Source organism: Lepidothrix coronata, unplaced genomic scaffold (assembly GCF_001604755.1).
Source record: "Lepidothrix coronata isolate B3197 unplaced genomic scaffold, Lepidothrix_coronata-1.0 Scaffold12, whole genome shotgun sequence".
In the NCBI taxonomy this organism is placed as follows: domain Eukaryota; kingdom Metazoa; phylum Chordata; class Aves; order Passeriformes; family Pipridae; genus Lepidothrix; species Lepidothrix coronata.
The window spans coordinates 5618978-5634243 of NW_016690192.1; the positions used below are offsets into that span (position 1 = coordinate 5618978).

At 42.8% G+C, this 15266-nt stretch overlaps 1 protein-coding gene across 10 annotated transcripts in view; it reads left to right on the top strand.

The window, feature by feature from the left end:
- Positions 1-13122, top strand: part of NFIA (nuclear factor I A) — a 251119-nt gene extending 237997 nt beyond the window's left edge. For all 10 annotated transcript variants that reach the window (XM_017805370.1, XM_017805371.1, XM_017805375.1 and 7 more), the window contains one exon: positions 7189-13122. In XM_017805370.1, the coding sequence (XP_017660859.1) occupies positions 7189-7206 (18 nt within the window). In that variant the 3' untranslated portion in view covers positions 7207-13122. The remainder of the gene's footprint in view (positions 1-7188) is intronic.
- The last annotated feature ends 2144 nt before the right edge of the window (positions 13123-15266 follow it).

Below are 15266 nucleotides of genomic sequence, written 5' to 3' on the forward strand. Positions count from 1 at the left end.
ACACCACTATCTTTTTTTTTTCTTTTTTTAAACAGCAAGGTTTGCAGTTTAGCGGGGCTGCAGTCAGCTTTCAGCCGACCAAGCAAAGTTTAGAAGTTATTTTGCAGATTTCAAAGTCAATTTACTAACAAATAAATTAACTTCATCATTTGACTATTCAGAAAACTGGAGGAAAACTATAATGTCCCCCAAAGAAAAGGGAAGACCCTCTGCCTAAATGCAGTTTTGCAAACCGAAAGGCGGGCAGGAAAATGACCTCATTGTGAGAGAACTTTCTTTTAGAGGCAGAGAAAGGGGAAAGTTTTCTTCCTGTAGATCTAATTTAGATCTTAAGTTCCCATACATTATTTATACATTATATTCCGTGTGCCAACCTACTCTGCTGGCTGGGTTACATTTCAAACATTTGCCATTGATAAGTCTTTGCTGTATTATATTCAGGCTAAATGCGAATATGTCATAGCGCAGTCAATCTTTAATCCGCTGAGCTCCAGGTCAGGGCAGCAGGGGGTCCAGCACTCAGAGCATTGCTTTATACTTAAGAAACATCTGGGGCCAGCTGGGACACTTTACTGGAACATTCAGATGTCTGGAACAACAGCAGGAGTTACTGTATGAGTGTGTTTTCATAGGTTTGGGAGGGTTTGGGGTGACTTATTTAAAAACACTAGCTGTTCCCAACTTGAGGTTTGAACCCAAGCAGAAATCTTGCCTGAAGTGAGTTTGTTGGTCCCAGGAGATAAGTGGTTTGGACTACTATACATTTTTAATAGTCAGCAGGCAAAAGTCCATATTACAAAATTATTGCACGTAATTTAATGCAGTTTGCCACAACTGGCATTCCTGCAAAAACTATGGGATGCAGAGCTACTGTATGCATCGCCTGGAGACTAGTGTCCCTCCTGGGATGGGTTTTATCTGCCTCAAGACAGTATAAATGTGCTCATAGTGGGGCGTGTGACTCTCCTGGGTGCGGATGTTGGACAACCAGAAGATTCTCTCACTGTTTTATGTCCCTTTGGGGATGACCAACATGCTACTTACATCCCTGTTGGTATTTCATTTTGGGAAATATAATTACTAAATAATTAATCCCAGCTCTAAGAAAATAACTTCCATAGGCACAAAGGTGAACTTGTTTTTAATATTCACCTTTCGCTCCAGTGCAGCAGGATCAAATTTCGTGCCTGGAGAAACTCTGGAGAAAGCACTAGAAAAGCGGGATGAATTCAGACATGGGGTAAACCAAAGGCAGTTGCTTTATCTGCAGGAGCCCTCCAGCCACCAGAAGCTGAATTGCCACTGCCTTCCCTCACCCTGGCAACCCTTTTGAAGTGGCATCAAAGCCCCAGTTTTGGCCCCTTGCTTTCACATGATGCACCGTGGGGAAGAGCCTTCCCGGGACCTCTCACAAGGTGATGCCAAAAGGACCAGTTTGCTGCATAGCTGTTCACATCCCCATTTTACCTTTACAACCAGAAGGACTCGTTACTCCAATTCACCTTCCCGGGGTTAATGTTTGTGAGAGCCTTGAAGTTCTTGAGGTGACTGAAGGGTCATCCCCGAACCAACCAACCGAACTGATGAGCCACAATGAATCCTCGTGGGTGCCGGTGGTCATGGCTCGGGTTCAGCTCAGCTGCCCAAACAGCCGCTTTGCCGGCAAGCTCTAAAGCTGCACGTTTTTTTTTTTATTTAGACTCTTATCAAAGGTGGGTTTTCCCGCCTGGGCCTGTGCAGCAATAGCTTCCTGCACACACAGCCGTGCCCGGGGCAGCAACGGCCGCAGCGCCGTGGCAGCCACGTTTGAAGTCCTGATGGCACCGACCCGTCCAGCCTCCAGGCAGCCAAACTGGGCTGAAACCTAAAGAAAATGGCTAGCACAGAGCAGGTCTGAGCCCTGAGTGGGTATGGGGAAGCCAAAGTTCCTACGTGTGGAGTTTGTCAGAGTTTCAAACGTGTGAATGTCCTTAAATAACCTACATCGCCCAGAGAAATAAGCCAACTGTCACACCCAGTTCTGGATTCCACATTAACAACCTCCTTCCGCAGTGTTAAACTTTGCCCTTGAGGACTTTTGTTTAACTTCTTAATTCAAAAAACAGATAGGGAGGGTGTACAGCCCCGGCTTTCTGTGTAAGCTGAAAGGTCCCATTGTTGGGGCAGGAGATGTGCAGGTAGAAGCAAACTGAACAAGTTTGGGTTTGACTGTCCTTCTGGTTTGAAACACGTGAGCAGTGCTCGCCGTGAGGCCAGGAGCCAGGGTGAGGGACGGCATGCAGGAAGGCTGGTTTAAGGAGGTTTTAATAAATAATGGGCCTGTTCCTGGGCTCCTGCTCAGGCAGAAACTGCTGCCGGAGTCAATGAGGCACTCTGAGCTTTTCTCCTGTTAAATATCCTGAATCGTGGAGTATTTCTTTGCTGTTCTTTCTCTACAAAGGAACTGATTGTCAGAAGTGGCTGGAGGATTTTTGTGTGTCTCTGCTGTCTCCAGAAGAGCATAAGAAACAAATAGAATTGTGCTATCAAAGAACCGTAATTGCCATCTCAGACTTCCTGTTTAGGATTCAGTCAAGTAGATATTGTTTATGGATCATAAAACCTTACTACTGTGAGGATTCTCAGATACTGGCAGCGCCGAGTTTCAACTTTCATGGTGCTGTAAATTAGGGTGGGGGAAAAAAAGTGTGATAATACTCCTCGGAGAACAGTAAAACAGAGCTCTGCAATGGTTAAATGGAATTTTATAAGCACATTCAGTGTGGAACTGTTTTGCATTACATGAGTTGAATACCTTAGAGATGACACACATCTGCAGGCACTTTATTAAATCCTTAGTCAGCACTTTTCAACCTGATGAGATTACTTCTTCATTTGACTGGAGAAAGGGAAGCAAAGATCTCATACCGGACTGCAGAATTCTTTCTGATGTTTCACCTTGAGCACTGGGGAAGGACAGAGAGATGCTCGGCAGGACAATACAGACCTGTAGTGGCACCAACAACTGTGTGGCAGTAATTTTACTGAATGGGACCTTTAGCTCCAGTGGATTCATTTAGCACTAAACTCACTGAGAGTACTGCAAAGTAAACAGAAGGGAAATAAAATACCGTCTCTTTTATGAAAACGCATGGAGATAATATCATCCTGACCATATTGTGATAGTGCCTATGATTTAAATGGAGATTTTAAATTAAGAAAGGCAATACGTCATTCTCCGAGTGGGTGCAGTTGGATAGGCTACAGAACTGAAGGGATAAAGTGGGTAAGGTGGTTAGACATTGAGCAGAGCTCTAAAACAAGGCATAAAACACTTCAGCCATCTGAACGTAGGGATCCAGGCTTCTTTTTTCCTCCTCTAAGCCCCCTAATCATGCCAAGAAAAAGTTGACAGATCCAAACTATTGGGTCTCCTAGTGCCTAATACACTTCCTAGACGTTTTTATTTGAGGCACGGAGGTCTCCTCTCCCTGGCAGAGAAGTTTCACAGGTGCTTCAGAGGAACAATGGTGCTCTTCAGCCCTAATCCTGGAAGACTTAGACATGTATAGGAGGCTTGAGGGGGATATGAGATCTTAATATTAAAATGATTAGTAGAAAAAGGAGGATCATTCTGTGTGTGCGTTTCAGCTGTAAGATGCTCTAAATTAAACCAGTGTCCCGAGAGCGGTGCTGGTGTGATCTGCTGGGTAAATGTGCTCTCTGTCTTGCTGTTCTGCTGCCTCAGCCCATAAAACATCTCATCCAAGTGGGGCTGCAGGAGCAGGCGAAGCGGGACGCAGCTGTTGGTGAAGCACTTGGAGTTTTGGTCCCGTAAAAGCAGCTTTTCAGTCAAGGCAATGCAGAGTCCCGTCACGGAAGTTTTGAAACTCCCCATGCAGTTTGGTTTGGGTCGATCCTGTAAGGGTTAATTAAGTTTTTCATTGGTATTAAGGCCGAGCAGTGACTGCAGGAGTCATATTGACACCCTAGTGCATGGTAACTCTACTCCTTTATTGACATGTTGCTAGTCAGGAGCACAATAGCACTCTGTGTCTGCAAATCATTGCTAAAATCATCTCAAGAAAAAAAAAAGTTTGAAAGCCCAACACGAGACAAAGGCCCCAGAGCTGCACTGCGCCGCTCAAAACTCCCGAGTCAGCAACTTCTATTGATTAAAAACTAACCTTTAAAGTAACTCGCAGAGTGTGTGGTTAGCATTTAAATTTAAACATGTCATGAGTTGATTTGTGTTACTGAATACCAACTCCGAAGGAGTTACATTCACATCAGATTTTTTTTTTCTAATTCCCTTAAGCAGCTAAAGTATTTCATGAAATGTCAATAGGGCAGGGGGGAAAAAAAGGTGTTTTGGAGGGAGGGGACTCGCACCCAGCCTCGCTGTTTCTTTTCCCATGCAAATAGTCACCCCAAAAAGAAAAGTGTGGGGAGCGACACACAATAATTAGACCTTTGTCTAACTTTCCCAAGTGCCAGAGAAAGACAGATTAATTAAATATACAACAGTGTTGGTTTTTGGAGTGGGGGTCTCTCTTGCTGTGGAGGTCATAAATTAGGCAGAATAAATAGTTCAGTGTGTTGGGAGCGGGGCTCGACGTCAGCGCGGCTGGCGGCGGTGGGAGGGCGCAGCGCCGCGCTTGCGGATGGCGGTCACGTCTGGGGCTGTCTGGTTGCCCTTAGCAACGAGACATGATGTAACACCGGGATGAACTTGAACTTGGGGGACTTGAAAAGGGAACAATAGACCAGAGCAATCAATAAAGCCTATTTCAGTGAAGGATTACAGAGCCGCTCTGGGGTAACCTTGTCTGCGAGGCGCGGGGTGAATAGCGAGATGCGTGAAGGAGCGCGGGGCGGCGGGAGACGGACCGACGGACCGGCCGGGGCGGACGGACAGACGGACCGAGGGGCGGGGGGGGGCGACGGAGTCCAGGCGGGCGAAAGGACCCCACCGCTGCCAGATCCGGCCCCGCGCAGCCCCACCTCCGCAACCTCTGAGCTTTTTTTTTTCCTCCTGCCCTTTTTTTTTTTTCTTTTTAATCAGCTTTTGAAGCGAGGGAGGAGTGGCGAGGGCAGCGGCTCCCGCCACCCGGCGGGCCATGTGCCGGGCCAGCGGCCGTGGAGCCAGCCGGACATCGGCGCTAGGGATGGGAACCATCGCCTCGCTGCGTTCAACTCCTCCACTCCATCGTCTCGCAGTCTTTAACCCTTCCATTCCAACACCTCGCAGTTTTCAACCTCTCCACTCCATCACCTCGTAGTGTTCAACCCCTCCACTCCATCACCTCGTAGTGTTCAACCCCTCCACTCCATCACCTCACAGTCTTTAACCCCTTTACCCCATCCCCTCACAATGTTCAGCCCCTCTACTCTATCCCCTCTCAGTCTTAATCTCCCTTAACTTCATCACCTCTCAGCCTGTAACCCCTCTACTCCATCACTTCAGTTTTAACCCCTCTACTCCACCTCCTCTTAATCCTCAACCCTTCTACTCCATGCCCTCTCAGTCTTTAACCCCTCTGCTCCATACTGGGCACTGCCACAGTTCCCAGCCTGGCCAAAAACTGTCACACTCAAACAACAAGTGTGAGGGACGACCGTGCAAAGTTTGGAGGAGTTGGCAGCTGGTGGTGGTCGGAGGTGCCTCCAGCACAGCACAGCCCACACTCCACGTCCCTGCACCCACCTTAAATCAGTCTAGCCCCGCAGTCAGGGAGGGGAACGGGACTTGGCTCTGCTTCACGAACCCTGCCAGAACTTTCCTCTGTTTATAAACTTTACATATGAGAACTATTTCGTTTAATTGCAGCCTGAGTAAGTCTAAATATAAAATCTGTAGGCAATAGATGGAGCTGATATGGGACCGGTGTGTTTGTATTCAGAAGGGCGAGCAGAGGAAGAGTTAGTTAATGAGGTGTATTGGAAGCAGGACAACTTCTCCAATCGTGCTATTTATTTTACCAGTTCCTACCTCCATGGCAAGACCACATAATCTCCAAGTCCCACATGAAACTTGCCTCAGAGTCTTCTGTAAATGTTCATAAATCCTCCCTGAGCTGATTGTGCTATCAATCACGTCAGATGCCGAAAAGGAACGAAGGAAAAAGTTGGTAAAACTTGTCATCGGTTTGTACGTGCACACGTACACACCTCATATATTACAGGATCCCGAGCAAAAACGTGGGGTATCAGCAACAGCTCTTTAATACCTGAGTCTTTCTTGTTGTATTACTTTACTTCAGGCTAAATAGTTGCTGCTTGTTGGTGTATTCCCACAGCAATATGTCATTGCCAAGTAGCATCCCCCCGCGCGTACAGTCCCAGGGCCTAACACTGCTCTTATTCATCCCGGGATCAGGTTGGGCTGACCTCGCTGGGGCCGAGCCTGGTCTCCCCGGTGCGGTGGCACTGCCCTGGCTCCAGCAGAGCCCACTCCAGCTTTCCAACAGTGTTTATTTTCCTATGGAGGAGCGAAATTGTTTTCTGTGCATCTGCGCCATTGGGTTAAGGACGGTATTGTTGCGGAGCTGAATTCCCAGGGAATTCCCTCCCTTTGGGAAAAAGAAAAAAAAAGATTTTCCCAAAGACAGGCTATTAGTTGAGGCCCACGTTTTGTTTTGAAACACAAGTATGGGCAGAGATACGGGACATTTTTGCTGATCCACTTTCCCCCAGATTTGCTTTATCCTGGCTTTTCTCTAGCGATCCACATTTCTCCTAAGAAAACAGCCCTGTTGTTGAATTTCTGTGCATCTGTTCCAGCGAGACAGTTGAAGCAGGGCAGTATAAAGCAACAGATGCTTATGCTGGCACATGCCTAAATACCTAAGAAAACCCCGACTGCAGGGTGATAAATGGCACAGAGAGGCGAATGTGTATCGCCTTTTCAGGGGATTAGACAAAAGTGAACTGGAGGGATCTTCAAGCCATCATCTATTAAAAAGATTGATAACTTGTAACGTGACATGACCCCCGCGTTCATCTGTAGCTATGTCCAGCAACTGTCGGCGAGAAAAAAAAATATTGATTTGTACAGTATTTTTAATTAAGCTTTGTAATTAGGTCAATTCGTCACGGTCTCAATTAGCCCCCCTCTTGGCGGAGGAGGCTGGCGGCAATGCCCGGAGCCCTTGGGGAAGCAGCGAGAGCGGGCGGCAGGGCTGACGCTTCTCCTTTCTCCTTTTGCAGTCCTGGTACCTGGGATAAAAGTCTCCGCTTCCCACCACCCACCGGACAGACCACCAGACCCCTTCCCACCTCTGTAACATGGAAGCAGCAGCAACGCAGCGCAGCGACTTCACATCGGCGGAAGGGGAGGCGAGCAGACACCGACAGCAAACTAGTACATGGAAATGGCAAACGTTATGGTTGAATGGCAAAGGCCGTAACTTTCTCGAGATTTTATTTTATTTTTCTTTTTTTTTTTTTAGACAACTTTAGGACTGTTGTAATTTCTCATATGGTGCTGGAAATGGTTGGGCTTCATAACTTTTGAAGTGTTTCATTGGTAGTGTAAGCGTTAGGTGACACTGAGTAGAACTAGCCTCTGCTGCTGCTTACCAACTCGCTGTTGTAACACACTTTCCATATGGAGCCTAACTGTTTTACAGTATCCTCATCGGATTTTCCCATACAGGTGTGAGACTTCTTGAGAAATCATGAAACACACTTAAACTATAACTTTTGTAGTAGCTGAATTCTGCAATATATAACTTACCGGACAGACATAGAGCATGTTTTTCTGTAACATATCGGGAAAAAAAAAATGCAGGTTTTTTTTTTGTTGTTGTTGTTGTTGTTGGGGTTTTTTTTTTTTTTTTTTTTTTTTTACAGTCGGCACTTAGAAACGTAACATGAACCATAAGAGCATTGTCAACAATTTTTTTCCACTCGATTGCAGAGCGATTTAAAACATCGAACTACTACTATTCACTAAAAAAAAAAAAAGAAAAAAAAGAAAAAAGTTTGAAATGCTGCACTTACATTTAAAAAGAAAACATTTTTCAACAATTTTCAACAATTACACAAAAATTCACGCAGAAATGGGGAAGTTGGTCTGTTTTGACAGAAACTGACAGGAATCAATCAAAACAATCGAATTTTGAATTGAGTAAAGTGCAATTTCATTGGATAGCTAAATATCTTTGTAAGATAGAGATTGTTGAAAATTCTATTTTTGTTTTCCAAGTCCTTCCACCCCAGGACTCTAAATTATTGGGGTAAAAAACAGCCTTGCAAGAAAAAGGGGAGCTATTTTTGCTTTTTATGTTTTTTATTGTTGAACTTGTATCCCTTTAAAACTGAAGGAAAATTAAAAAAAAAAAAAACAAATCTAATGGTGCTTTTACCACAATATGTTAACTACATTAAATGCTAATTAATCATTTTCTGTTATCAAAGCACATAACTAAAATGAAATCATAATATCTGTTAATTTTATAAGCTAAAAGTCACTATAATGGATTATGCCAATTCTGACAAATTTTACGTGTTTCCGGCAATATAGGGTTTATCAGTTCTCAAACACCTTGGGAATAAGAGAAAACGGTCCAGAAAGTAAAACACCTTTGTGTCCCTGAACTGGTACATTTTCTGGACTGCAAAGAAAACAATACAGAAACGAATGATGCTGATCTTACAACTTACGCCAGTTCAAAGCAAGGGCACTTGCTGAAGAAGAAAAAAAAACAGACAAATAAAAAAATCTAAAAAAAAAAAAAAAAAAAAAGAAGTTTGGACCCCAAACGTCCTGTATCTTATGTACAAAAAAAAGGAAAAAAAAAGAAAAAAAAAAGAGTGCAAGTGATTTTTTCTATCAGACAGCGGAGCACCCCTTTGCTTCACATGCAACTTTAAGAAGGTTTCCTATACTATACATATATATACGTTCTGGTTGGCGAGTCCAGCTAATCAGAGAAAGTCTCTGCATGTTCTAGTGTTAGTAACTAATTTTTATATAGTTAATGTAGGGTAAAGTAGAGTGCATTAAGACACAATATTGTAATCCCTATTCCAGGCACTTGCCTTTAAACTATGTTTGTTCAACCCTTCAGAAGGGTTTCTACTACTGTCCTATACAATCAAGTAACTGAAATTCTTGGGAAGACACTTTGCTCCTCATCTTTTCCCTGAAACAATGTTTTGTTTTGTTTTCTTAATTTGCACGAAACAAAAAAAAAAAAAATTCCATATCAATGTGCCTTGCCCTGGATAGCGATTATTTGTGGAATTGTTGCACATGTTCCTATATTGAAAGGGGTTTTTCCCTAGTCAAGCATTTGGAGACACTTTTTGTAAATGTGACTTTTATGTCAGCCATTGTCAGTTCCAACATCTAGAATTAAATAGGATGTTAGTTGTTCCGCAGATAGGAGTAGTGTTTATTGTCCTGTATGGTCAGTGGCAGTGCTATTCTGAGATCTGTAGATGCTAGATTATCAGTATTTTTGGATGTTGCTGCATTTTACCTTTTATTTGGAGTCTTCCTTTTTTGTTTTGTTTTCTCCCAGATATATGAAAATATGCAATACCTGCTTATATCATGTAGAAAAGCTTAGCAATTATTAATTTTTCTTTTAATTTTTTTTTATTTGACCAAAGTTGGTGCTGCACTTGACGCAGTGTGTTTTAGGTGTTTGTCTTTGTACTTTTGTGATTTTTGAATGCACATGCAGGAAGGGCTCTTCTTAGAGAAGCAGTCAAACTGTGAAGCACTAAGCTGAACCCTGCTTCAAGCAATTTTTGTTTTACAACTGTTCCTTTCACAAGCAAGCCTTAAAAAAAAAAAACTTCCTTTTTCTTCAGATCCCACACCCATTTTTATTAGCAGACTGCAATCAATCCACATTCAATAAAAGTATATAATGCCCATTTTTATATGCACGTTTTTAAACTTCCAAGTTCTGAAAATTGTTTACTGGTTATTCTCTATTTAAGGAAAAAATAAAATGTTTTGGATTTTCATATGTGTCTGATAAGTGGTTGAGTAGTCATTTTGCTCTATTGTATTGTGTGATTGTTAGTATATGGTATCACATCCTCTAGCCAGCATCCTTTGCCTTCCCTATAGCACTTAGCTGGGCATTACTTTATTAAGACATATGTGCACTAAAAAAAAAAAAATAGCAGCTTTCAGTGCTTCACAGTGAAGGGAAAAAAGCCTAGACAAACATTTTGTCAGAACCTTGCTATGAGACAAGGTATTACCAGTAAATTGGTTGTATATACAATAAAATTGCACCCTTTTTTAAACAAAACAAACTAAGCAATAGTTTGGGCAGTTAGTTGTTTTTAGTGAGCATGTTGTAGTCATGGCTGCAAAGAGAGAGAATTAAACTGCCCACTCAGAAGATATGTAATTTGTATGTTGTATAGTTTTATTGATTACACTGATTTATTCTACCCTATTTTATAATGCAGGACTTTTGTAATGTTGTTTAAATGAGGAAAAATTTCTGTCAAATTAGCTTAGTGGAATTTCTGATTGTTCGTTATAAAGGCAGCGTTCATAGAATTGCTTTTTTTTTTTTTCCTTTGGGAACTGGATTTAAGTTAAAAACTTTCCTGTTTCCTTTTTTTGTATGTATTTAAATACAGTTATTTTTCTTCTCTCAATGGTATAGCATATTCCTATGCTTGAGAAGTATAGGCTACTGAAGAACCATTGTAAATGGACATTACAGGTATGCTGTATTTTTGAAGGTATTTTTGTCATATTAAGTTTGATGACGCTAAAGTTAGGGAACTCTGAGCAGAATTGCGAGGAAAAAAATGTTTTAAAGGCTTTAAAACATTAGGTAGGAGGTCAAGGGTGTTAACCAACAGGGGTTGTAAAGTATTACACACTAAATTCAGTTTGCGTTCACCTTCCTCTCACGCAGGAAACGCGGCAGTTCCGTTCTGTGCAGGTGTAGAGAACAAACAGTGTTTTAGTCCTCCGAGGAGTGGGGAGGCAAGCAGGGATGGGGCAGGAGGGATGGAGCATTCATCCACCATCCATCCATCCCTCCATCCCGTGGGGGTGCGAGAGGGAGCGGGGCCGGCGGCTGGAGCCCCCTGAAGGGTCACAGCTCCGCTCCCGCTCCGGCCGCTCTTTTTGAGTCACAAGAACAACTTTTTTCCTCCCCGTCTCCTCTCCAGAACCGTCAGACGCACAAATACTCTGACCTGTACCCACCCCCCGCCCATCCAAATTTAAAGCCCTAGGGATGGCTTAGCGCGAATTGACTTTTACTCAAGTTAATTCCTTTGTTTTTCCCTCTTTTTTTTTTTTTTGAGCAAGGGCACTTGCTTTTCTCATGCCGCACACCCCAGCAATGCCATTATTATTTATTCTTCTTCCTTTATAATAAAAACTTTCGGGCTTCAAGTTTAGGCAGCCATGGTACACTTTGTCTCTGTTGCTTGTTCCCCCTCCCCTTAAGGTCGAAGGGGAAAAGAAACACCAAGTTTTCTCAACTCCACAGTATTCAGTCAGCCCACAGGAATATGCAAAATCCCTCTAACATTTTTTTTTTCTTTTTCTAGTTCTCTTTGTTCCATATATTTGCAGCTTTGTAGTAACAGTGTTATAAAATATTTACTGTACAAAAATACAAAAAAACCCAGATACATAGCCTAAAACAGTTTTTTTTTCCTTGTGGTGAATTATTTTTTTTTAAGAATGTCAGTTAATATTGTACTTTGCATTGTGTCTCTGGAAATATCTTTTTTTTTCTTTTTTTTTACTGGTAGAAGGCCTCCATCGAACAAAATTAAAACCATAACCGGCATGACAATGTAAGGAGAGCTTCAATGGCACCTAAACAATAAATAAATAACAAAATCAACCTCATGAGGTCTGTCGGAGGCAGGTCTTGTGAAGTTAACACTGCCTGCTAGGCAGGATTTTCATTAAATCAAGCTTACAATGCCAATTTTGTCTTGAAGTCAATGCATGTATTACTGTTTGACAGTAAACCCAGCTATGCCATCATCAAGTCCAAGGCTGCGCAATAGTCTAATTAGTATCGAGTACATTTTCCTTTTATTTTTTCCAATAAAAAAGCAGTGGGATGAAAATTGCTTTGATATATAGCAGGTAACATTGAAGCTATTCCATAGCACTTAACTGTAGTGAATACTGTGTCACCAATTCTGAAATCAATTTAATGTTTAATGCAAATCCATTACATGGTGCTATTACAGGCTGGCAAAATGATTTACAAAAATGTGACAACTTGGGCTCAATTCACTCTGCTTTCCAACAATGTAAATGCATAGCAGTGTTTATCTGCATGAAAACTATGCACTAATCTATCTGAAAAAAAAAAAAAAGAAAAGAATATATCAACTTTGGTATCTACTTTCCGTTTACTTCGATCCTTGCCTTTTCGGTCATTGTTATAATGCCAGCTTTAGGACAGAAAGAATTATAAGAAAACCAGCATAATACCTGATATATTAAAATGTAGTGCCTGTGAAATCTGTATTATATTGCTCTTCTGAAGTAAGATTTTTCTACACCGGTAGCCTTCGCTGTCTGTCAGAACCTTCTGATATAGGTGATGTAAAATAACCGTACAATATTAATGCATGCTATTCCATAATGCTTAGTAGCTGTATGAATATTACTCAAAGTTATGTTAGTCTTTTTTTCTGACTTGGTTCTTGTCAGATAGGTTTAAAGATATTTCACTGAGAACGCAAATTCTGTCTTTATTGATTTGGGGTGTTTTCAGTATTTTGGAGGTATACATTTACTTAAATTCAGTATTACTTGTGTTTTGGGTTTTTTTTCTTTTTTTTCTTTTTTTTTCCTTTTCTTTTTTTTTTTTTTCCCTAGAGGGCAGGACATGGTGTTTGAGACCAGAAATCCGTGCCTGGTAAGATTTTCGTCTCGAAAAGCTACCCTAAGAATTCAGAGAGCTTGCTCTGAAGAACAGTTCAAATTGAAAGGACAGTCCTTTAAACCCACAAATGAGACCGAGCTCATGTTGCGAGAGATTTCTTAATGGGCAGCGGTGAACCAGGTACCCATGCTTGACCCTTCTTCACACCAGACTTCCTCATATAGAAAGAAAAAAACCCTTTAAAAAAAAAAAAAAAGAAAAAAAGAAAAAAAAAACCTCATGTGGTTGTTTAGTTTCATGCACAGTTGCAATATTTTTCTTCAAACTCTGTACAAACTTTGGGCCCGATTCATAAAAGTTCCTTTGCTATTAACACGGGGAGGCTGGTGGGTTTTTCTCCTCCAAATTGAGGACAGGTTTCACCTTGGCACGTATGCCAGCTGGCTCTCCTCTCCCTCACGTTCCCCTCTCCGCCTCCCCAAACCCCATGGAGACCAGGAAAGGATGGGAAGGGGTTGTGGAGGCGGTGAGGCAGCACAGGACCATGCTCCGAATGCCAGAGGTGCAGCTGGCAGGAGGAAAGGGGACATGGGAGAGGACGGCTCCGTGCCGCGCTCCGGCTGGTGCTGGGGGCTCAAGACACGGCAGTACAAGGAGACTTGATTACAAAAGAGATCTTGTCCCATACCAGAACAAAATACGCTCGATCGCTACCTCTGAGCTCTAGAGAAACCCTCCATCGAGGCGAGCGCTAGTCCACAATGTGAACTTTTGTACTTTGTACGCCTTTTTTTAGGGAAGACTATTTTCCACTTAGTTAATCTTCTATGCTCGAGCATGAACAAAAACAATTGTGTTGGGTGAAATCCCCCTCCCCTTTTATCTGCATCCACAAATTAATATGAGGGGGAAAAACAAAAGAAGATGAGTTTCTAGACGGAGCATGGTAGGGAGAGAGTGCCGACGATGCTTGTCCTTGTTGCCGGCGTCCCTGCTGCCTTGGGGAAAGGGCCACGAAATCCTTTTGAAATACAATCAAGGAGAAATCTCCATTTTGGCTGTCTGTGCGGGTTCTCCGCTCAGCTGAGCTCTGCCCTAGCCCTGCCCTGCTGCCTGGGATCGGCCCAGCCCAGTCCCTCAGCGGCAGTTTGAGATTTGGGGCGCTAAAATTTCCACCGGCCGTGTGAAAGATCTGCTGCAAATTCACTTGACACCCGTGTTAATACCATGTCGTGTTCATTTTTTTTATGAGTCAGGCCCCTCGTGCCTCTAGTATACTTGTATTGACTCTCATAGTTACCATTTTAGTTTTACTGTGTTCTGTGAAAAAAATTGTAATTGGTTGAGAATCACTGTGGGCATCCATTCTTATTCAACTAAGTCTCCGCAGGTTTTTTGAGCTGGTGTGGATTAGTTTAACTCTTGTATTCAACCATTAGTGCTACCACCTTCTCACATTACAATACAATTACTGGAAGCAAGTACTGCATTTCCTATGCAACAAAAAAGGAAAATAAAAAATTGCTAATGCTAACAGGCTGTGTTGTTATTTACTTCCAGCTGGGCACTGGGGGGGATGCGGCTGTAGGGCCGCGGGCATTGCTGCCGGTTGCGCCATCGACCTCTCCAGGTGGTTGGTTCCAGCCCTCAGACCTGGGCAGGCTCCCAGGCAGCAGCTCCATCCCAAATGATGGGGATATTTGGTTAAATCTAGTCGCTGTTTTCACATCGACCATTCTTCCCTGTGTTGTTGGTGTCCCACCACACAGAATCGTTCCTTGCACAATAACGGATTAATGCTTGGCAAAACTCCGAAGATTAAATCATCCAAAGTAAAGACACAAAGCACTCCTAGGAAAGACTAGGGAGATTAATAAATGCTGCAAATGCTGCAATATATCTTCAAATTTAGCTAAACTAGAAAAATATTACTGCATTTCCAAGGAGCCCTAGTACAGCCGTCAGCTATGCTTTGGCCGTGGCTGTTGGGGTTGACCTTGAAACCCAGAAGAGCTGCCCTTCTCTGCAAGACTCTTTGGGCAAAAACAGGAAAAACTTAGGTTTTACAAACTTTAAAGTTTCCTTCAAAGTTTTTCACTCTGCAACACCTTCTGCTTAGAAGATATGTACAGAAATTAATATTTTTAGAAAGAGTTCTTTTGCATTTAAGCCATTCTGCCTGTTTTCTGCTTAAAAGAGAGCACTGAGATGGGTGAGAGGCAAGGGCTGGTGCAGCTCTCTGCCACATGGCCTCAGGGGACACAAGACAGGGACCACCATGATCCTCAGCCCTTCCTTGGGCAGCATCAGCTGCAGCACCAGCTCTTTATTTGGGGGGAAATGAGTGTTTTGTAACAAATAGCTGTCTGACACTCATAAACTGCTGGTATTTCCTTTCTCACACCTCCACAGAGTTTTGGTTTTGGCTACAAGGCC